Below are 22,063 nucleotides of genomic sequence, written 5' to 3'. Positions count from 1 at the left end.
GCCAACTTCATCAGGCCCAGGTGCAAAAACCAAGTTTGCGATAAACATCAGAACTCATCACACCTTGGCCAGTCTGATGGCTGGCCACCAGTCGTCTTCAATCTGGCCCTCCACGACCAGATCAAAGCGGCTCTGTTAAAATGTGAATCTTGTACTGGATAATTAATTCGCATTCGTTACTTCCGTTGATTGACACCGGGACACGGCCAATAATTTCCATTCTGCTGACGTTGGGGGGCAGCTTGCTGTTTATTTCTTGTAATGAGTCGCGCATAATAATAATAGGATTTTGTTGGTATTTAATATGTAGATATTCTCCGTGGCCATGATCTTAATTTACTCAGCCAAATGTACTTTTTAAACACAACCTTGGATTTTGCTTGATACACACGTGCAAAGTACTTTGGCATAATTTGTTCCACTGCTTAAACTAAAAATCCATTTACTTTTTGATCAACGCACCAAACGCATCAAAACAACAGTAAAACGAATGATAAAATAAGGATCAGGATTTTTGAAAATTGCTGATAACGGTTTTGCTGTGAGGTGTCGTTAAGAAATAATTAGAGATACGTTTATGCAATTACTGACAAACATCATCGTACAGTCGCTCATACACACAGCACACGCGCGCCCAAGAACTAGGTCTATTCTTAACGCCTGTAAAAAAAAAACAAAAAAAAAAAAAAAACCCAGAGCACGCCTGTTAAAAAACAGAAAACATTGACAAGTTGTTGTGGTCGCTAGCAAACTTGTCGTATTCCAATGCTTATCGTCCTCAAGTGTTCAGAAGACGAAATAGCCGATTAGTGCTCGGTGCCTGCGGTGGATGCCCGCGAGCGTGACATGGTGGGCGGAGTACAGCATAGCTCAAAGGGGAGGACCTTTAAAGGTTCTTATAAACAGATGCAGAATCATGCTCGTTGGACATAAAGTTGTACTTTCTTTATCCAATTATACCGCAAACCACCGATTGCCCTATTAGGCTATGGCACAGAACGGGACGACAGAAAACGGACTGCCGCAAAATCTCATTCCACCTCCTTTGCCTCAACCTTGTAAGATCTCAGAGATCAAACATACTAAGGTAAGATAATTTGAAATGGGGTTTTTTTTATTCTTTATTTTGTGTCATTGTAATTAAAAAGCGCGAAATGCGTAGGTCGACTTATGTAGTAACAATGCGTAATGCCAACTGTACGCGCGTAATTGTGAGACCACGTTCGTAACCGATGTTCTATGAATTATGTGGTGCACAGGTTAATCCTGGGTAACTTGAAACCAGATCTACCCAGTCGTTAAAATACAAAAAAATGTGGCCATAATATGTGTTTATGTTCTAATGAAGTCTTCCTTAATATGAATCATTCTCAAATATGTAGATTTTTATCAACAACGAATGGCATTCCTCGTTAAAAGGAAAGACGTTTCCGACGTTTAATCCGGCAACAGGTGTCAAAATCTGTGAAATCGAAGAAGCGGATAAAGTAAGTCGTTCGACTTTATTCGTTATTCCATTTTATACATTTATTTATTTATTTATTTTAAGAAGGCAAATATGATTATATTCTTGGAACCAATGTTTGTGCTCTGCAAAACATATTTAAAATATGGTTCCTCTACATTTAATATGCAGTGAAGTGATGCTTTACTGTGAACGAATAGTAAGACGATCACTCGCCTCTAAAGGCTGATGTAGATAAGGCTGTGGACGCCGCAAAAGCAGCTGGGAAGAGGGGATCGACGTGGCGAAGGATGGACGTGTCGAGCCGGGGGCGACTACTGCACAAACTGGCCGATCTGCTGGAGAGGGACCGATGTCTGCTCGCTGTAAGTTTAAACCGTTGGCATAATCTGCCCAGTTCTCCTTCTGCCTGTCTGAGTGCGTCAGTTCAGTGCTGCTGCACGTGTTGCCATTGTCACTGCGGCCTGAGTTTTAAGTTGCCTCCATAAAACTGTATAAAAATAACCAGAGTATACTTTTGAACTTAAAATATTTGGATGTTTGCATGATCATTTCTGCAACAAAAAACAAAAATGCTAAGGGAGGCTATCTTCAGATTTCCAGTGTTTAACTGTATATTGAAAAGTTTGTTCTTACACCCAGCTTGAATATTTAAATGGCAGAAGAAAAGAGAAACGTTCACTAAGATCACACACACACACATACACACACACACACACACACACACACACACACACACACACACACACACACACACACACACACACACACACAGTTTTTCAGATATAATTTAACCTATGCTGAGTATACTTGCTTCTCAGATGTGAAAAGTAATATTGTATGATTACCAGTGACTGCAAATCACAATTATGATCTATAAATCGGCACTGGCTAATTACTCTAATTTTGATTATTGTATTTTTTAAAAATACATGGAATTTGGATCAGATGTTCCCAGGCTCCTTTCTCCTTATCAACACATCAACAATCCTATACTTTGTTGATCAGGGACTCTTGTAATTTAAGGTTTAAAGTAGGTCTATTAACACACAGCTCAGAAATCCTGGGAAAGTCAGGCAGCAAACTGGATAGTGCACACACTTACAGAACTCTGTATTATACAGTTTGCTGACGGACCTTCCCAGGATTTCTGAGTTGTATGTGCAAAATTCTGAAATACATTCTATAGTCCATTTTTAGATGACGGATTTGATGCACGCCCTTTTACTCCAGGTGGAGAGCATACAGTAGATCGGCCGACCCAGCAGTCCTGGGTGCAGGCCCTCGCTCACAGAGCGGGTTGTTATGAAAGCTGCTTTCTCAGGAGGGCTTGTGCCCCCTCCTCACTTCTCTGCCAGTCTCCTCACTATGTGCTGCTTTGCAAGCCCATCTCAATTTCTTGTATTTTTAATGTTTTTAATTTCTTGATCCATGACTCCACAGAATATGAAATCCTTCGCATTTCTGCCACATGTAGAAATTGTTCTTTGGCACCAACTTCTCCAGGCATTGTGTGTTACATTATGAGCATCAAAATATCAAAATAAGTCTTCTAAAATGAGCAGGCCTCTCAAGACTGCCTGACTAGAATTGCTAATGCAGTCATAGATTGAATTATACTTAAACTTACTTATTCAACTGAACACTGGAGGAACTAACCGATAATATAAAATAATAAGAATTACAAAAGTAAGATAAATCAGCCTTGAATAATCAAAGAGGACTCTGACAGTGTTATTCTTAATTAACATATTTCTCTATTTCCAGACTATGGAGACTATGGACACTGGGAAGCCTTTTCTGCAGTCATTTTTTGTCGATCTCGATGGAAGTATCAAGACCCTGAGGTACTACGCTGGCTGGGCCGATAAGATTCATGGCAAAACGATGCCCGTGGGTGAGTGAACGTTTTGCCGGGCGCACGACAACACACATCATGTCCAGAAAACATGTGCCAAACACCACTCAAGCTCCTTTGAAAGGCCTTTTGTGTCTGCCCTTCGGCTTTTAAGCACGGCTAGACCGCATGTGCTGTTGAAGATCTCTTCAGGTTCTCTTCTGCGAGGCCCGCAGAGGGGAGCTGATGAATGGAACATGGTGGGCTGCCTCCCTGTAGCCTTAGGTGGAGGATCATCTCGATTCTTCCCCTTCGCCAGCGGCCCTGTCACTCCAGGAGATCCCATAGACAAAGCGAGTCTTCCTCTTTCCTCCTGATTAGATTCAAATAAAGCACTAAAAGGCGAAAGGGGTCCCTGAAGCACAATGGAACAGGAAGCTGCTCTGATCCCAATCGCTGAGGTGCGACCGCGAGGGCCGCGGATGAGCCGTGGAGCCGGCACCAGAGACGGCTCTATCAGATGCTCCGAACGGCAGGCCAGGAGATGAGCGCATGGCAGCCAGCTCACCACAAACTCAGGCATGTGTTCCGTGTGACTGATCTGCGCCACCTTCGTTTCATCTGCCAAGTAAAAACAAAACAAAGAATCAAACAAACACGCAAACAAACCTGACATGGACACTGTGACACTTCACTCCTTAAGCAAAGGGGTCGACGTCTACAGCAAAATGAAGTTGTTTGATCTTTAAAACAGAAGAGTGCGTTTCCCTTCTCGTCCGCTCGTCAGCCATGTAAATGTAACCTTTGACAAGCAGACTGGGGTGGGGGGGAGCAGGAAAGTCATGTTGGCGGATGCCAGGCAGAGATGAGCACTGTGGGAAGAGAGTAACCGGGTCTGTAATCCCGCCGACATGCTGCTGCGTGGAGAAACACGAGAAGGTCAGGCCTCCGAGAGGCTAGCTGTAGCAGATTAGCAGACAGAGCCCCTTCATCTCTATGCAGGGGTGACACCTGAAATGTCATATATGTGTGTGGGATGCTCTACCTGATGTATGTGTGTGTGTGTGTGTGTGTGTGTGTGTGTGTGTGTGTGTGTGTGTGTGTGCTGGGAGGCATGGGTGTTCATGAACACTCGTCTTGAGTTTGTTTAGTGTGATTGTGCAGTTTTGTGAGGGAGAAAAAAAGACTTATATTTGATTACTTTCACTGCTGAAGTCAGGGGCTGCCCTTTAATTGTAAACGGAGCTGGTTTCTCTTACGTCATAGCTGCCTATTTTGGAAATTAAGTGTCACACCATAAAACTTTGTTTATTTGTTTCTTTGTTTGTACTGCTCAACTGATCAATAATAAAAGAATGCAGGACATCTAGAGCAAAATGAGAATAAATGGCCCACCCCTTTTGTGAGGGACACCGACCAACACCTGCATCACTGTGAGAAAAGCCCTCAGTCCTGCTGCGGGGGCCAATGGTACAGGGCCTCTCCACGTCTGGCCTCAGGTCCACCTTGACGAGGAAGCGGCAAGTCGCCCGACCAGAGTGGCGCTCAGCGCTCAGCATGCCCAAGGTCCAGACAGGAGGAGATGTGATAAAACCTTACCCCTGGCAGGATATCTGATTCCTGGGAGCGGGAGAGGAAGGGAAAGGGAGACCGTGGAGGAGGAACAAAGGTGTGCGTGTGAGCCGACCTGCGGAGAGCATGAACTCCTGCCCTAGCTTTTCACACACCTCATGGCGCTTTCCTTTCACGCTGTCTCTGCGAAGAGAGAGAGATGAGAGTGGAAAAAACATAACAAAACGCTAGAGCGTATATACACTTCCTGAGCACGGCTTTGTGTAACCCATTGAGGCAAATGCTTTTTTTCCCTCCTTCTGTTTTAAAGCTTTTGTCCTTCTTGTTTGGTTTTGGAGACCACATCCAAAAGCTCGCTGCAGAAACAAAGAGTGTGTGTAAAAGGAATGCCCGTATGGTGTCACGCTTACCCACTGCTCAATTTTTGTTTCCAACAGATGACAATTTCATGTGCTTCACCAAACACGAGCCCGTCGGTGTGTGTGGAGCGATCATTCCTGTAAGTGGGTGCCGTTCTCCTGTTTCTCACTGTTATGCCGCACGCGTGTCACTCTGGCTCCTGGTCGAGTGTTGACAGTCATGATTATATCTGTGCGCGCATCTGTGGGTGGAAGACGGGAGAGTCGTGTAGGAATGTTGTGGTGTAGGCAAACAGAGGGGTCGTGCCACCTCCGAAAGGTCTTTGGTGATGCTGTAGTGTGATGTCATCCACGGGGTGGTGAGACTTTACCTTATTGGTTGACCTTCTTTCAGTGTAACGATTTCACATCCATGTATGTGAGAAGGAGTGGTGCAGGATGGAGCCGGATTATATGAGCTTTCTAACATTACACACTGTTTTGAAAGCCCATAGAAATGACATGACAGAGTTAATTAATCACAGCCAACAAATTGTAAAAGCATAATATATTTTATTGAAAAAGTAGACAATAAGGTTGTCATTTAAAATATTCTAGATGTGTGTATGTGTGTGTGTGTGTGTGTGTGTGTGTGTGTGAGAGAGAGAGAGTGTATGGGCGTTTCCTAGACTGATCTGTAACTAAATCTAGACAGGCGTTGGCTATAGGAGACAATGCCACTGTACAGACACACCATCAAAACTAGTTCACAATATTGGATTATGACTTCATATATTCTAACAAAAGTTTTCACTACAACCCATTCAGTTTAATACGCTTACACGCACGTGCACAAACCAGATCCATATCACTGTTTCACAATTTGTTAAAAATCTCTTGCAGCTTCCATACAAGCATCATGCAACAGTTCATTTTTTAAATCTACTTTTCCTCATGTTTGGAGAGCTTTACTGGGGGTGCCAGGTGAGATTTACACTGATGGATAAAATGGATAATATTTCACTAGTAATTCAATCTTAATCTTAAACTCTATTGATCCCTGCATCTCTAAAGCTTAATCCTGAGTACACATTTTTTGTCACAGGGCTTGCAATATTTGTTTTTGGGTTTCTTTTGTTTTGTTTTGTTTTGTTTTGTTTTGTTTTGTTTTGGGGGGGGGGTTGATGAAGGCTTGTGCATCTATAGCCATGTTGATCTCTGCTTTTGATAATAATGAACAAATCTAGTTGGAGTGATGAGAGTTTTGGTTTTTAATATTTTCTCAAGTGGGTGAGATGCTTCCATGTATCATGTTACTGACTTTGATGGTGTAAGGAGGAGGAAAAAAACCCCGAGAAGCATCCAAATAAATGCTATCTTGTGCGGTTGCTCTGGCAACAAAGGCAGCAAAACTGCTGTTGGACATGGAAGATTATATCATAAAATCTGCATGTCATATTGCAGATAATTACTGAAAATTACAATAAAAAAAACCTCTCCTGACACACCAAGGACATGACCCATGAAGAAAGAAAAACAGGAAACTGTCTTTTGGGCATGTGAAACATCAAAAATAATCTATAATTTCAGTGAATGCATCTCCAGAGCTGTAAAAGCAGTAAACATGTAATTCACATGCGTATTTTATGACCAGTTTCACAGTCTTGTCAATGCATCTGGCATGTTTTTATGATTTCTAGAATTACCAACATTCTCATGTTTTTCCGTTGTTTTTTTTTCTAGACCTCTAGAGACATAATCTGCCCGGAGGCATCTAACACATCCCACCACTACTATTATTTAAATCCAAGTTAGACACTCTCAGGATTAGGTGAAGATGATCTCATTGGCCAGCCTTCGACTGTTGCCTGTAAACCCACTCGGGGAGGTTTTTTGAGATGGTATTTGTGTGTGTGTGTGTGTGTTTGTCTACAGTGGAACTTTCCTCTGCTGATGTTCATGTGGAAGATCGCGCCAGCCTTGTGCTGTGGAAACACAGTGGTCATCAAGCCCGCCGAGCAGACCCCGCTCACGGCCCTCTACACCGGTGCGCTTATCAAGGAGGTGAGGTTCACGGAGAGCCTGGCATTAACCTGTCAGGATAAGATGCCTTTTCTCCTCTTGCGAGTGACAGGGTTGAGTTGTTAAGGGGGAGGGGACAGCACTCACTGTTGCACTTCCTGCTAAAAGAAATATAGAGTGGGGAGGGAAACAAAACTGTAGAAATATCTGTGTAGGAAATGTGGCACCTTGCTAAGGCTGCTGGTGTAATCTAATCCATTTTGCTTTTGGTTTGAGCCCTTAAAGAAACCATAGAAAATAGGCTTGGGGGGGGGGGGGGGATTTTTATTTATAATGAGTAAAGCAGACTCTGTATTCTAGCATTTTAACGTATTGAAGCTGCCAGGTTGCTGCACTGGGAAGACAGACTGTTTACAGTTGTTATGCTTTTGGGGACATGAAATAAAATACTGTAGGTTAGCAAAACTGTAGACTGTAAATGATTGTTAGTTAAAATCTGGATGAGTCTTTACTCCATGTAATCAGTTTATTCCTCTGCTTTTTTTTTTTTTTTTTGTATGTCACTATCAGGTACAAAAAAATTAAAAGAGCAACATGAATGACTGTGGTTTTGAAGGTTCAAAGGGAAAACCTCTCCTTTGTGTGTATTATTCCCAAACTGGCAACCCGTTCCTTGTCCTGTGAACATTTGTTGTGCCCTATTTAACGTCGCTTCAGCGCATCAGTCAGCTCCCTGCCTTTGTAGCAAAGCCCTGGTCTTAAGCGCTGGTGTCTTTTCTCTTTTCTCGTTCCTAATGATTGCTCACTACACGTTGATCTTGTGCCACGCAGGCGGGCTTTCCTCCAGGAGTGGTGAACATCGTACCCGGCTTCGGGCCAACAGCCGGAGCCGCCATCGCCGGCCACATGGGCATCGACAAAGTGGCCTTCACCGGCTCCACAGAGGTGGGCTGGAGTAATCCACAGATCCATTTAAAGATGATTGGGGCGACATTTTGTCATCTGACACTTTTTTTCTAAACCACGAACATCAATTTGGCGGGAGCTATTAACCCCTCCGGCGCTCTGAAAACACTGGTGGCAGATCTCTTCTTATACATCCTGCATTATACACTGTTCACATGATCTGCACAGAAGGAGACACATAGCAGACATACTGCAAAGGAGAAAGTTTGTATTTTTACATAAAATCCCATGAAGCCAGCCACATGGGCTCTGGACGGGAACTGCGTGTTCTGCAAGCTCTTCTCCAAGCCTTGACTCGCTGCTAGGCTGTCGACGCAGCATCGCCGCCGAGTTTCTCCGCTCCACGCTTTTCTCTTGATCACCCGTTGCTCTCTTTGTGCTCAGGTGGGTCAGCTGATCAAAGAGGCGGCGGCCAAGAGCAACCTGAAAAGAGTGACTCTGGAGCTGGGAGGAAAGAACCCCTGCATTGTGTTTGCCGACGCAGACCGTGAGTGATGTGGTTATTTCACTTTTCCTCTTTTTATGGCTCTCCACTGAAACCAAAGGGCATGAGCATATACAGCAGTGTTTGGGAGAGAAGCCTGGGAATAAGCGCACTGAGTCCAAAAAATCGGCCTAACTGATTATGGGAGAGAGAAAAAATGACGCTAACCCTGGTGAGAAGAAACAAACGTGAACGACAATAACGGCTCGGCATGTGCATGGTGTGCCGCTGTGCTCCGACTTTCTGAAGTGCGTTCGGACTTGGTTAAAACAGAGAACGCATAACAAGTGAGCATCGGCTAGGGGGTATAACTCTTACGGTGTAACATTTGTTGCGTATTTTCAAGCAGAGTGCTTCAGTCCCTCTGCTCCCCTTTCTACACAGCTCAGCCTGTGAATATATATGCAGCTTTATCGAATGGCCGTGGGACAGCTGGCCCGTGGCTCAGCAGGGAGCTGTGGGTGCAGATTGAGCGGCTTGGACGCGTACCATCTCAAGTGCTTCGGTAGAGCCGTGGGATTCTGCCGGGTCTGGGTCTCTTCCAGCCCTTTTGTCTGTCACGCCGCGTGCGGTTTTGATCCGAGTGCATGACTGCTTCTAACCGACCTTGAAATGGGTAATCGCGCCGTCCGACAAAAACTGCGACAAAGACACAGGAGCTTTGTTTTTTTGTTTTTTGTTTGTTTGTTTTCAATGGAGGTACCAGAAAGCAGAGTCTCGAGTCCAGTTTTGAGTTTAAAAAAATGTTGTTAAACTGGATCCTAGTGAGATCTTAAGCGACTGTGCAACTTTCCAGACGTCTTATGAATAGTAGTTAAAGATCTGTGAACATGCGCAACTGCCATTACATATTAATGCGCATTATTGGCACAGAAAACAGACATGGCTATGAATAGCCTATTTATGGAAGGACAATGTGTTTCCTGCATAAGTCCTTGTAGTGAAAGATGTGACAAGGCCAGATTTTTTTTAAGGATTTCTCTTTTTTTTTTTGGAGGTCATGGGGACTACCTCCACACAGGAGAGACGAGCGACGTGTAGCGCAGGGAATGTCGGGATATGGTCATTATCAGATACAGGTGTACAGCTAATACAACAAAGCAGTCAAGAATCCTTCCTTTACCAAGATGCATGTGATACCCTATAAATAAGATGTGCTGTTATATGCCTGAGGAGAAAGTTTGTACTCCTTTATACTCTTATGGGCTGTTGTAGGGGCCTGATATGAAATGTAGTATTCGTGAGATTTGGAATCAATGTCTGTTTTCCTGGTTTGAATGAAATTTAATAAACTGTTTGGAAGGGTGATGGTAGTACTGTCAGTGACAAAATATATATATTAATTTTATTTATTTTTATTTATTTATTTTTGTCACAAGTCAACTGTTTGTTTCATTTCCACAAACAATTGCACATTCACAATCTGCCACATGATGATCATTTCTGTAATGTTCTACAAACATTTGTTTTTTAGGAAGTGGATTTTCAGAGGAAGGAAAACACAAATTTCTTCCAATCTGTTGTCATTCATTTGAAAGGTCAAATTAATGTCAAAGACATCTTAAAGAACAGTTTTATAAATGCTTAAAATTATTGACTGTAATCGTGACTAAAACCGAACTCTCAGGGAAGTGTACATAACATAAAGTATCTGGACTGAACATGTGTGTGTCTGTGTGTGTCTGTGTGTGTGTGTGTGTGTGTGTACAGTGCCATTAGCAGTGCAGGAGGCCCAGAAGGGGGCGTTCTATAACCAGGGTCAGTGCTGCACAGCTGCCTCCCGTGTGTTCGTAGAGGAGTGCGTCTACGACGAGTTTGTGAGACTCAGTATTGCAAGCGCCAAACAAATCACAGCTGGGGATCCCATGGACCCCTGCACATCACATGGGCCTCAGGTACACCACCCGTCTCAAGTCCTCTTCGGCTCTCGGTGCTGTCTCCTGTCATGTCTAACCATGTCCTCCATGTTCTGTGTGGATCGCAATGTCAGACTGTGTCCTGCATAGCGTTCAAACGATGCTTCCTCTGATCTCCCGATCTCTTGTTCCTTCCCATGTTCCCTTGCTCCTCCTCTCCGCCTCGGCCCGTGCGGGCAGATTGACCAGCAGCAGTTTGACATGATTCTCGAGCTGGTGGAAAGCGGTAAGAGAGAGGGCGCCCGGCTGGAGTGTGGAGGCTATGCGCTGCAGGACAAGGCCCTGTTCATCCAGCCCGCCGTCTTCTCGGACGTCATAGACCACATGCGCCTAGCAAAAGAGGAGGTGCAGACACCTAACACACAAACCCTTTCTGCTGCACTCTGCGTATTATGTGTAGATTTCTTATATGGGAAGGATATTATGTGTAGATTACTTATATGGGCAGTATAGGTAATGACATCTGCAATGCTGTATTTATGAAGTCCAGTCAAGTTGCTGTAGGTTGGAGTACATGGGTTTTCTGCCCTCTAGTGGTTTGAGTGTGTAAGCATGTGAAGGCTGTGACGTGTACTCAAACGTCTCGTTGCATAAGGTCCTGCTAAAACTCTGCTTTCTCTTCTCTCCTAATAAGATGGAAATTGTCATATTCAAGAAACAGCTAAACTCGGGGTGTATCGTCTTAATTTTTATGAAGTATATTCTGCGTTACTAGACAAATATTTCACATTCAGTCAGAAAGTGCGCCTCTCTCTTTAAACTATTTCTCACTGCTACCAAGTTCTCTGTTCTTAGTGAAACGATGATTTTTGTATCACATGCTCTGTATGGCCAGGCTGTTTAATGACTCTGTATTGTATTAATATCAGTCACTGTGTGGTCTGACACAGTGTACTGTCACTTCAGGGCCAGACAACATTGCATTTTGTTTTGTGCTTGTGTTTTCCAATGGTTGTTGTTTTTGATATGTTCTAATTTGGTTTAGTCATTTTTTTTATATCCCTGATTGGTCCTGATGTGTAGCAATGTTAGTATCTGTTTGTGAGCTCAGTGCCAGGACCACATGTGATTTTTATTAATGTCTGTTTTTGGCCCTCTGTGTTCATCTATTGTATTTATCCCAAACCTCACTGCCTGCGATGTGAAGGATTCGGTAGGACTCATCTTTCCGTAACATTCACTTTTATAACACCGCGTGCTTATATAAAGCAGTGCTAATAGATAACGTATAATGCTGTCAAAATTACAGGTCTTCGGGCCAGTGCAGTGCATAATGAAATTTAAGAACCAGGAGGAAGTGATCGAAAGAGCGAACAGCACGCACTACGGCCTGGCCGCTGCGGTGTTCACACGCAGCGTGGAGCGAGCGATGCGCGTGTCCTCGGCGCTGGAGGCAGGGACTGTCTGGTAAGGCGCCGCCCGCCGCCCGCCGGTCGACCCGTACCGACGCCTCGCCCGTGGGGTGTGGAGTACTCCTTAAGTTACGCAGCCGTTTGGAACTTTAGAAACATCGGCCAATTGACCAATTGCCAGAGGACGGTTTTTGTGTTTTTGTTTTTTTTTTGCGACGTGTCAATTGCATTGCTTAAGGAACATTTAATCGTGTTTTAGGTTTGATACCATTTTGATTTTGAGGTTGCAATTTGATTGAATTGTCGATACTTTAAAGTGAGTCAAAAACGTCTTCGTTTTAAACAGCTCTGATTTATATAATACACTGATTTGGCTCAGAAAACGGCAGACTTTATTTTTAAGGGAAAGTACCACTTGCTCGTGTAAACAAATTAAAAGCAGTGCAACTGAGCTATAAAATGCTATAAAACAAGTGCAACTCAGTCATAAAAGAAAAAAACTGAACTGCCTCATACTAAACCTTATACTGCATGAGACCCTTGGAAAACAATAAGGTTAGTTATATAGTATATTTATAGTAAATTTATACTTGGTGTGTTACTCAATGAGAATGATTGATTGATAGATTAGTATTAAGATAATGGTACAATAACTATGGCGGTTCTAAACGTTTTTCTTCCAGAAGGAAAGAGGTCAATCCTAATATTCCATAAACTAGCCACTAGATGGAGCCAGTACAAGCATTTATTTATAGTTGGACTGCTGCTTTCTGCTCTGACATACTGTAAGAGTTTATTCTATATACCTCTGAAATTAGGCCATAATGTCAAAATATTTTTCAATTTAATCAATACAACAGTGGCTGTGTCTCCGTATTAATTTATCATCAGGACAGATTTATCAAGGATGTTACCAAAGTCAGGATATATCATTACTTGTAGATCTGTAATTTCAGATGATCCTAAATGTAATCTGTAAGCCATAAAAATCATGTCTTCGTATTGTTCCACCCTGTCTTTTTTTCTTCATGTCAGGGTGAACTGCTACAATGCCCTCCACGCTCAGGCTCCCTTTGGGGGCTATAAGATGTCAGGAAACGGACGAGAGCTGTGAGTACAATATCTTTTTGGCCCTCCAGGGCTTCTACTGCAATCAGTAAAACCCAGTGTGTAGCATTACAGCCGTGAGTCACCCGGCCCATAGAGGTAAACGCTAACTTCTCTGTGTGCAGTGGGGAGTATGCGCTGGCTGAGTACTCTGAGGTGAAAGCCATCACCATCAAGCTCAACGATCAGCTGACTGTGTGAGGGATGTCACCGTCTTTTGGTTTCCCACATCCAGCAAACCCCACACACCAACGATCCAATCAGAGCGGGCCTTGTACCCGTGACTAAAGAGACGGGTGGGGGAGGGACAATTTTAGAGACCTACAAAACTCCTATGTCATGATGAACCTTCTCAATGAAATGCCTTCTCACATTCCAACTCTTCTGGTTCCAGCTTTTAAAAAATCTGTTAGATGTGCTGTACAGATTCAAACTCGGAATAATTTTTATTTGTATGAATCTGGATGTCTTTATTTCCAGGAACTATGATCATAGTTCTCTCCTTGTTTGTTTCTATGTCCCATTTGTTTGTGTGTTCCTACATTTCCAAATTCAAAAACATCTAGTATATAACTTCATCTGCATTTCAGGAAAATATTCATACAAAAGTGCCAGATATCATATTTGATTGGCTTGAGTTGGTTTTCATTGACAAAGATGATTTTTTTTGTCTACCATTAAATCCTGTTACATAAACTTGGTATTACATTTCACTTCCTCCATTGCAATAATTCTAAAGAAACAAGCTGTAAGAGAGTTGGAGATGATAAATGAAGGTTTTTGATACTGAGTTCCTGTGCCATAAGTTCAGGACATGTTCAATTGAACATTAACTAGGTTTTGGACATGTAGTCTTAAACACCTCAAAAAAAGGAAGGTTATTATTATTATTATTATTATTATACATCTGTTGTGACAGATGTAGGAGAAAACCTAGTGAAGTTACTATCCTTTGTACTGTACTGTAATAGATGTGATAGGTGTACTGTAATCGAGGTGTTTTCAATACTTGGACATCTTGCTGTAAGCCTTGTTACATGTGCCTGCCTTTATAATTAAAAGTTAAATGGGAGAAAACATCTCTAATGTCAGAATGTACATGCATATATTTCAAAATGTTGAAAATACATATTACTCACTTTGTTGCTTGAAATGGCTTTTACCTTTTTAAAAGCTGTTAAACTTTTAAATAAAATCTTTCTTTAAGTTGATGTTCACTCTTACATCCTTGGGTCTGGTAAGTCCATTGAATTGTGCATTACTCTATGTAAATAATGCTATGCCTCCCCAAAACCTAACTCTAAACTTTTAGAAACCAAAAGAAAACCTTTGTGATCTTTCAGTTTTAAAATAATATTTCTTGGGGACCAACTAAATGTCATAAGGACATAAATACATGCCACTTTCCATACATACATATACATATGTATATATAGCACCGTGAGGTCATTGTCTTATGCCCATTACTGTTGCCATAGTACCTCTGCACCATTTTTTTTTATAAAAAAAAAACAACGTGGAAATGTTATCACTATTCACTAGGCATCTCCTTCGAACGCGCTGCTTCTGTTTGCATTTCCCTAGTCGGATTTCGGTAATTGCAGCAGACCTACCAGACCCCACTATAGTACACGTCCCTCGTGTTCACTGTCTCCTCCAGTATCATGCAATCCTGTTGCGTTAGTTTCTGAAGGGAAAATACTTTGCATCAGGCGACACCAGGAAGTAAAACTGGCTACTGAAGGCTTCAAACCTGTAGACAAACTGTGGTTCATGGTTTTCTCCTCCTTAGTATACATCTGAATTGTTTAAAATAGCGAACTTCCCAAGTTTGCTCGCACTACGCCATAGGGAGAGGTCGATTGGAAATATTGGTAAGTGACCTACTTCTGAACGTTGTTAAGAAGTCTGCACTAATTACGACAAAGTTAGCACGCGATATGGAACATTTGCACACATGCGCATGGAATGCGTCTTGAAAACAGCACGAGGGATACAAAGTTTACAAAGAACAAACATCGATTTGATTATCACATCATTTAGAACGTGGGGCACCGACTTATTTTTGCTTATTTTACAACTTTCTTACCTGTGTTTTCCTTTAATACTCGGTTTCTAACAACAGAGTTATGACAATGTTGACAAGTAATGCGTTTGTGCGGCTCGCTTACGACTGATTGTATAAAGGGAGACTGTTGTTGTTGCATGTGGTTGTATTACAAAGTGTGGTCAATCTTAGACGAAATCTTCCGTCACTGCAGTTCTTGTGCAAGCTGAAATCTCATCACGCCACATACTTCTTATTGGAAAGTTGTCGAAGCTGGGTATCGGTAGAGGCAGCGTTCCAGTCCCGCGGGCAAAACACGCTCCTGAGCTGCGGCAGTATTAACAGGCTGGTACGAAGAGCTTTTGCTAGCTGCGGTTGTCAGATCATTGAAATTCAGTATAAATGGCATTACTGTAGAAAGCAAAATAAGGCCCGGTCTGTTTCGGTGACCAATGACTTCACTGTTCCCGGCCAAGGAAAAATGAGTCACGTCTCTAGTTGGCATCGTTGGTCTAGCTTCGGCCTTTGCTGGGTGCACGCGCTGATGTGACGGTGATCTGATCTGCACAACGTACCAAAATATTCTGTAGCAAAAAAAAAAAAAAAAAAAAAGATTTAACAAGTTCTGTGTGAATGAAATGTTGGCTCTGGTGCAGTACGAATTGGCTATGCCAGTGTTTAGAACTGCTCTGTATTCTGTGTTTAAAGCTGGAAGTCTTGTTTTTTTTCTTGTTAAAACATTTAAAGGTGGAACCAGTGCAAAAGGGGTACACCTTGTTGCCTCACAGTGTCATGTCAGTATCATGTCATGGAGTTGTAATGTAAATTATACAATAAATGTGTTTGTCCCAGTGTATCCTTTATCTGTCATGGCTGCTGCTTCTGCTGCCCTCTTCATTCTGGCAGCAAGCAAGCTGAACCATTGGCTCAGCCAGATCTGGCAAGATAATGAGACGAGCTAACACGGCTGACTTCACCTCAGCACTTTTATTTTGAAACTGGCCAGTCCGCTCTTGACACTTTTTCTTTCTTTCAGTTTAATGAAACGTGTGTCCTCGTGGTGATGCTGGTGGGCGACTCTACAATGGCATCATCCGACTGAGATGCTCCGATGGTGGTGCGATGTCGTACTGGAATGTTGGATCTACTGAAGTCCTGGAGGGCCAACCTGCATGCAGCAGCGCAGAGCAAGATGGTGAATCTGTCCTTCCTACATGCTCTGATTACATTTCATATAAGCTTTCGTTCTAGAGGCACTGAGATGTCCTGCATGTCCAAATAACTGGTCTTGCGTACAGGACCCATAAATCCTTTCCATTTACATCCTGTTTGTCTTTATTGGAGTTATTCAGGTTTTAAATGGGAAACAAAAACTATTTTCACTAAAAATATGAAAATTAGACAAACTGAAAATGTTAATTGATTACGTCTCAAGATCAGTGAAGCCCAGTGTGCTAATAAATAAATAAGTAAAATACAGTAAGTTTCACCACACCAATATCCTTAACACCACCTGACTTCTAGTCCAGATGTCAATGATCTTATTACACAGTAACCGTTGAGGAGTAGAACTTGCCAACTAAGCTTTCAATTTAACAAGCTGTTTTAACAAGCTTTCAATTTAACAAGCTGTTTAATGAGAATAAGCTACATCATTCTTAACTTTCTAAAGTCTTCCTCTTGTGCTATTTGTCTTTGAGATACTGCTTATATATGAAAAATGTTTTATTTTTGTATTGTGTATCAGTTATGACATCTTTATAATGAGTCATAAGGTAAATCATTCATTTATATAATTAATTTAAATTTACAGTGTATTACATTGATCAGACCCATTGGGTCCTTCTTCTGGTGTGGATGCATCTGTTTGTACTCTTTATGGCCACTGGAAGGCTATGAGACTGGGCTAAGATGTGCATAACACAGGGGCACATGTGTATTAAGTTCACGTTCATGGGGACACCATAGCTGGCACAGTATTGGCTGGTTTCCCTTTGCGGGGTGTTGCATTGAATGCATCTGTGTGGTGGTTATGGTTCAAGGAAACTCAACGTTTGTTGTTTAAATATAGAAGCTAGAAGTGAAACGCAGAATGGCTCCAAATAGCAGCTGATAATGCACTACCCTAATTCTGCTTCTAATTGCATTTAAAATAGGGTTCTTAAAATTTGCATTTGGATTTATATTTATGGAATTTGGCAGATGCTCCAGAACAACTTACAAAAACACTTTGCCATTTACTCATAGACTCCATCCTAGTCAGTACGGTAGGTCAGAGTCCAAGAAACCAATGAACTAGAATGCTGAAATACAGGGATCAATGCTGATGCCTAGAAGTGCAAAATACATATAAGCTCTATAACAGACAACAATCAGTGCAATAAACAATAAGTACTAGAGTTAGTCAACATAGGAGCAGTCAACAGCTGTGCAATAAACAATACCCTACAAAAAGTACCAGTGATAAAAATGTAATAATAAAAAATATATATATATATATATATATATATATGTATATATATATATATATATATATATATATATATATATATATTTATATATTTATATATTTATATATATATATGTTAGCCAGCAAAGTAGTTAGTTAATGAAGAAGCAGAAATATTTAGGCTTACTGGTTTAACATTAGCTGGCTAGTTACTGTGATTGATAGCTAGCTGTTAAATATTCCACTGTCAGTGTTATTATAACAAAGTGGAAGCGATTGGGAATGATAACAACTCAGCCACGAAGTGGTAGGCCACATAAAATGACAGTAGGGTCAGCGGATGTTGAGAAGCATAGTGTGCAGAGGTCGGCAACTTTCTGCAGAGTCAATTGCTACAGACCTCCAAATTTCATGTGGCCTTCAGATTAGTTCATGAACAGTGCGTGGAGAGCTTCATGGAATGGGTTTCCATGGCCAAGCAGCTGTATCTAAACCTTACATCACCAAGCGCAATGGAAAGCATCAGGTGCAGTGGTGTAAAGAAAGCCGCCCCTGGACTTTAGAGCAGTGGAGACGTGTTCTCTGGAGTGACAAATAACGCTTCTTCATCTGGCAATCCGGGGTACAAGTCTGGGTTTGGCAGTTGCCAGGAGAACGGTACTTGTCTGATTGCATTGTGCCAAGTGTAAAGTTTGGTGGGGACGATTATAGTGTGGGGTTGTTTTTCAGGAGTTGGACTCGGCCCCTTAGTTCCAGTGAAAGGAATCTGTTAATGCTTCAGCACACCAAGAGATTTTGGACAATTTCATGCTCCCAACTTTGTGGGAACAGTTTGGGGATAGCCCATTCTTGTTCCAACATGACTGTGCACCAGTACACAAAGCAAGGTCTATAAAGACCTGGATGAGCAAGTTTGGTGTGGAAGAACTTGACTGACCTGCACAGAGTCCTGAACTCAACCTGATAGAACACCTTTGGGATGAATTATTGTGGACACTGTGAGCCAGACCTTGTTCAACATCAGCATGTCAACTCACAAATGCGCTTCTGGAAGAATGGTCAAAAATTCCCATAAGCACACTCCTAAACCTTGTGGAAAAACCTCCCAGAAGAGTTGAAGCTGTTACAGCTGCAAAGGGTGGGCTGACATCATATTAAACCCTATGGCTTAAGATTGGGATGTCACTCAAGTTCATATGCATGTGAAGGCAGATAATCAAATACTTTTGGCAATATAGTGTATCTAACCTAGGTTAGCTAACTGTAGCTGTATTCTTTTGAGGGTGGAAATATGCAGTTATCAAGCTAGTTAGCTGGCTAGCTAAGTACTTTGTTAGCTAGCAGTGGCACCAACATGTTAGCTAGGTGCCATTTTATGGCTAAAGTAGCATTTGCACACCACCCCCGTTTTTGATGGATATTTGAGATATACTGTAAATAAATTCGATAATGCTTAGTAATTAGTCAACGACTCAGTGAATAGTTGACACAGCTTTTAGTTTGTGTAAGGATAAATGACTAGCTAACAGTTCAATTATTTTTATAAGGTTGATTAGCTACCTAGTTCGAATTGATTAGCATTATCCAACAGTTATATCTATTTACTGTCCAGATATGACACAGATGTGTGGACAGTCATCCAAGTGGGCCAGTGGCTTGATGAAGTTGGACTGGGACATGTAAAACAAGCTTTCATTTGTTGGATATTTTCTGATTGGTTTTAATGACAGTTCAACATTTGTAAAAGTGAATTATTTTCTTTCTTTCTCCTCATTTGTAGATTAAAGAACAGGTGATTGTGTTCACATCCCATAGTCTGGTTATTGCTGTAGTTCCAGTATGTTTAAGTTTATGTTTAGCTGTTGAAGAACTCTGTAATTCTGAAGAACCATTCAAGGAACCATTTAGGGATCCATGAGGGACCTTTAAAGAAGAGGTTCTACAAGGAACCTTTTTTTGAAAACGTGCTCCGAAGAACCATTACACGGTCTTTAAGAACCTTATTAATAGTTCTTTATAGAACCAAAATGGTTCTTTGTGGCACATACGAAAAAAAAATATTTAAAGAACCATTCATTGGACATTTATTCAGGAAACCAAAGATGGTTTCTCTTTGGCATTGAAACCCTTTTTGGTTCTATTTGGTTTATAGTCTTTTATGGTTTATATTCACACCCAGTACATGCTATCTAGGTATCTATAGTTTAAGATGGGAGTCAATGCTGTGGTATGATTTTTAATATTAATCATTGTGCTACACAGTATATAAGTAGCTTGTCACCAACCAGGAATGTGACTGTGTTGACAACAACAGCATTTCTGTTGCAAAGGTAAATCAATTCTTATAGGGAAACACTGAGAAATTACATTTTGGCTAGAAAAGAGGAAAACAGACACCAAAAGCAGTCCGTGAGTCCATAAAGGTGCACTAGGCTATTTTATTTTGTCTTGCTTTCTCAGCATTAGAGAATTTTTACTAGCAGCAGTGATTGTGTGTATGCATGTGCGTGTATGCATGAGCAGTGCACATCTTATCTCAGTCCTGTCATGCCTCCACTGATGTGTGTGTGTGTGTGTGTGGGTGGGTGTGTGTGATAGCCCGGTGCTGTCGTGCTACATAAGATTCAGCTAGGCTAATCTGTCCGAGCTCTTCTCCTGCGTGGGTAGCATTAGGGAATATGCTGGCTGAAGTCATCCAGGAAGGGACAGGATCTCCCCTTCGCTGGCGCAGCCCACTGGGAGCCGGGAAAGGAGGGTTGGGTTTCACTGCTTAGTGGGTGGGGCTGGAGGTCTGGCGGTGGCCTTGCCAACGAGGACAGGGAGGGAGGAAGGAAGGGGAGCGGGTCTCGGAGCCTAAGCACAGCGGTGTCGGTTCTGCACCGCCAGACCCGAATCCCGCCAGGTGAGCGGAAGGACGAGGGAATGATGGTCAGATTCTGTCCTGAAGCATGAAAAGGTATGTTCGGTCTGCTGAAGAGAGAGCGAGAGAGAGAGAGATAGTGTCAGCTTACCAGTCTGCATCTCATGGATGGGTTCCCGTTAGCTGGGCGCATTCGTTGGCTTGTTTAGATATGGCGTGCTGTATTCATATTCTGCTCTGTCAGTATTTTTACTGACAGTGGAGAGTGGATATAAAATAGAGGTGTGATTCAGTCCTGTTCATTCTTGGCATACAGTTTGTAGCTTTTGGTACTCAGGATTATATAGAATTAGAATGAAAACACATTGGAACTGACTGAAATGCTGCTGTTATTTCAGCACAGATTTAAAGTGGGTCTGAATTTAAAGTCACTCGCTTTGGTAATGCAGATACGTTAGTTTGCCTGTGCTTGCACACACAAACTACTACCCTCACACATGCTTTTTTACTTACAGAATTAACAAACTTAATTAACTCAGCTACAAGTAAGCATTTCTGTTGAGTAACTTTTCTGATAAGTACTGGCTGCTATTTAAGTCAGGAAAAATATAAAAAATATAAAATATAGCTTTTAACTGAATGTATTAATGCGACATCTCCTTGGTGTAATAAGTGCCTTTAAACTATAATTACAAGTGTGAACAGCTTTATCCATTAAAGCTTTTCAATGGCACATATCCGTCAACACTGTACAAAGGGGATTGTATGTAAGACCCACAAGTGATGAAAATAACACCTTGGAATTGCTTTCTAGCAAAATCAAGAAACTAATCTTGGGAAGAGAATCATAAAACATCTGGACACTTTTGAGGCATGAGGTATTTGTACTAATAGATATGTATTAATTAACGTGCCTGTTTTTAAAGTGAAGGCTCAGATGTGTTGTCATATTTGTGACTTTCCACGATCAATCTGCAGTTAACCCAAACAAAATATTACCTGACATAGGTACATATAAAACAATGAGCACTTTTTATATGAGCCTATGCTTTACAGAGCCAGGCGACATAAGCTCTTCAGTTTTATTAAAGTGTCCCAGGTAATGTGACTAATATGTGACAGACTTTTACTGAAGCAGCGAATGATGTCTAATGAGATTTGAGATCGAATCTTTGACTGGAATATCCCCTTTTTATCCCCTAAGTGGTTCTCTGATTGTAGGCTTATTTCCACTACCAGAGGAAACAAAAATGTCTGCTTTGAAGGTCTTGTGCTCTGATATTTAGTTCTTCTGAACAGTGCAATCCTCTTTTAGACATAACTATGCTGTCAGTTATTGATTTTAATGCAGTTAGGGCTTGTTTCCCAGATGCACATTAAGCCTCATCTTTTGAGTAGACTAATGCTTAATCTGATTCTAGGAAACTAGCCCTTGATGTTCAGGTTCTAATACGTCATCCTGTCTTTGTTTAAAACATAAATAAATCCAAACCAAAGGGCCCCATTGCTTTACATTTTAGCAGCCAATAGTAGTGAAAGAAGTTTTAGCAGCAGCATTCCATGTAATGGGGAAAAAAACACTTAACACACAATGACTTTGATGTCTTAGTTTACAGATCACATGGATTGATTTGTAAAAGCCACTTGC

At 41.7% G+C, this 22,063-nt stretch overlaps 2 protein-coding genes across 6 annotated transcripts in view; both read left to right on the top strand.

Moving 5' to 3' along the window:
* Positions 1–914: 914 nt before the first annotated feature.
* On the top strand, positions 915–14,270 carry aldh1a3 (aldehyde dehydrogenase 1 family, member A3). Its single transcript, XM_035533686.2, has 13 exons — positions 915–1,087; positions 1,383–1,487; positions 1,690–1,830; positions 3,233–3,362; positions 5,312–5,373; positions 7,148–7,276; positions 8,066–8,179; positions 8,585–8,687; positions 10,395–10,579; positions 10,781–10,945; positions 11,850–12,007; positions 12,988–13,062; positions 13,185–14,270. The coding sequence occupies exons 1-13, from the start codon at positions 989–991 to the stop codon at positions 13,258–13,260; spliced, it is 1,542 nt and encodes a 513-aa protein (XP_035389579.1). The 5' UTR covers positions 915–988; the 3' UTR covers positions 13,261–14,270.
* Positions 14,271–14,674: 404 nt separating this feature from the next.
* lrrk1 (leucine-rich repeat kinase 1) overlaps positions 14,675–22,063 on the top strand; it is a 55,309-nt gene continuing 47,920 nt past the window's right edge. Inside the window, exons 1-3 of one of the 5 annotated variants that reach the window (XM_081710017.1) lie at positions 14,675–14,933; positions 15,321–15,455; positions 16,143–16,301. In XM_081710017.1, coding sequence (XP_081566143.1) covers positions 16,229–16,301 — 73 coding nt within the window. In that variant the 5' untranslated portion in view covers positions 14,675–14,933; positions 15,321–15,455; positions 16,143–16,228. Of the gene's footprint in view, positions 14,934–15,320; positions 15,456–16,142; positions 16,302–20,363; positions 20,512–22,063 lie in introns of those variants that run through there. The other 4 variants (XM_081710016.1, XM_081710013.1, XM_081710015.1 and 1 more) reach the window with 4 other exon arrangements.

Source organism: Electrophorus electricus, chromosome 3 (assembly GCF_041902795.1).
Source record: "Electrophorus electricus isolate QZ-2024a chromosome 3, ASM4190279v1, whole genome shotgun sequence".
NCBI lineage: Eukaryota > Metazoa > Chordata > Actinopteri > Gymnotiformes > Gymnotidae > Electrophorus > Electrophorus electricus.
The sequence above is the reverse complement of the archived record's forward strand: the minus strand, read 5'-3'. Positions and strand labels throughout refer to the sequence as shown.

Excerpts from the sequence above, each read along its gene's own strand:
- aldh1a3 (XM_035533686.2), top strand. The coding sequence starts at position 989 with ATGGCACAGAACGGGACGACAGAAAACGGACTGCCGCAAAATCTCATT. Across the intron at positions 8,688-10,394 it reads TGTGTTTGCCGACGCAGACC|TGCCATTAGCAGTGCAGGAG; the intron begins GTGAGTGATGTG and ends GTGTGTGTACAG. Across the intron at positions 12,008-12,987 it reads CTGGAGGCAGGGACTGTCTG|GGTGAACTGCTACAATGCCC; the intron begins GTAAGGCGCCGC and ends TCTTCATGTCAG.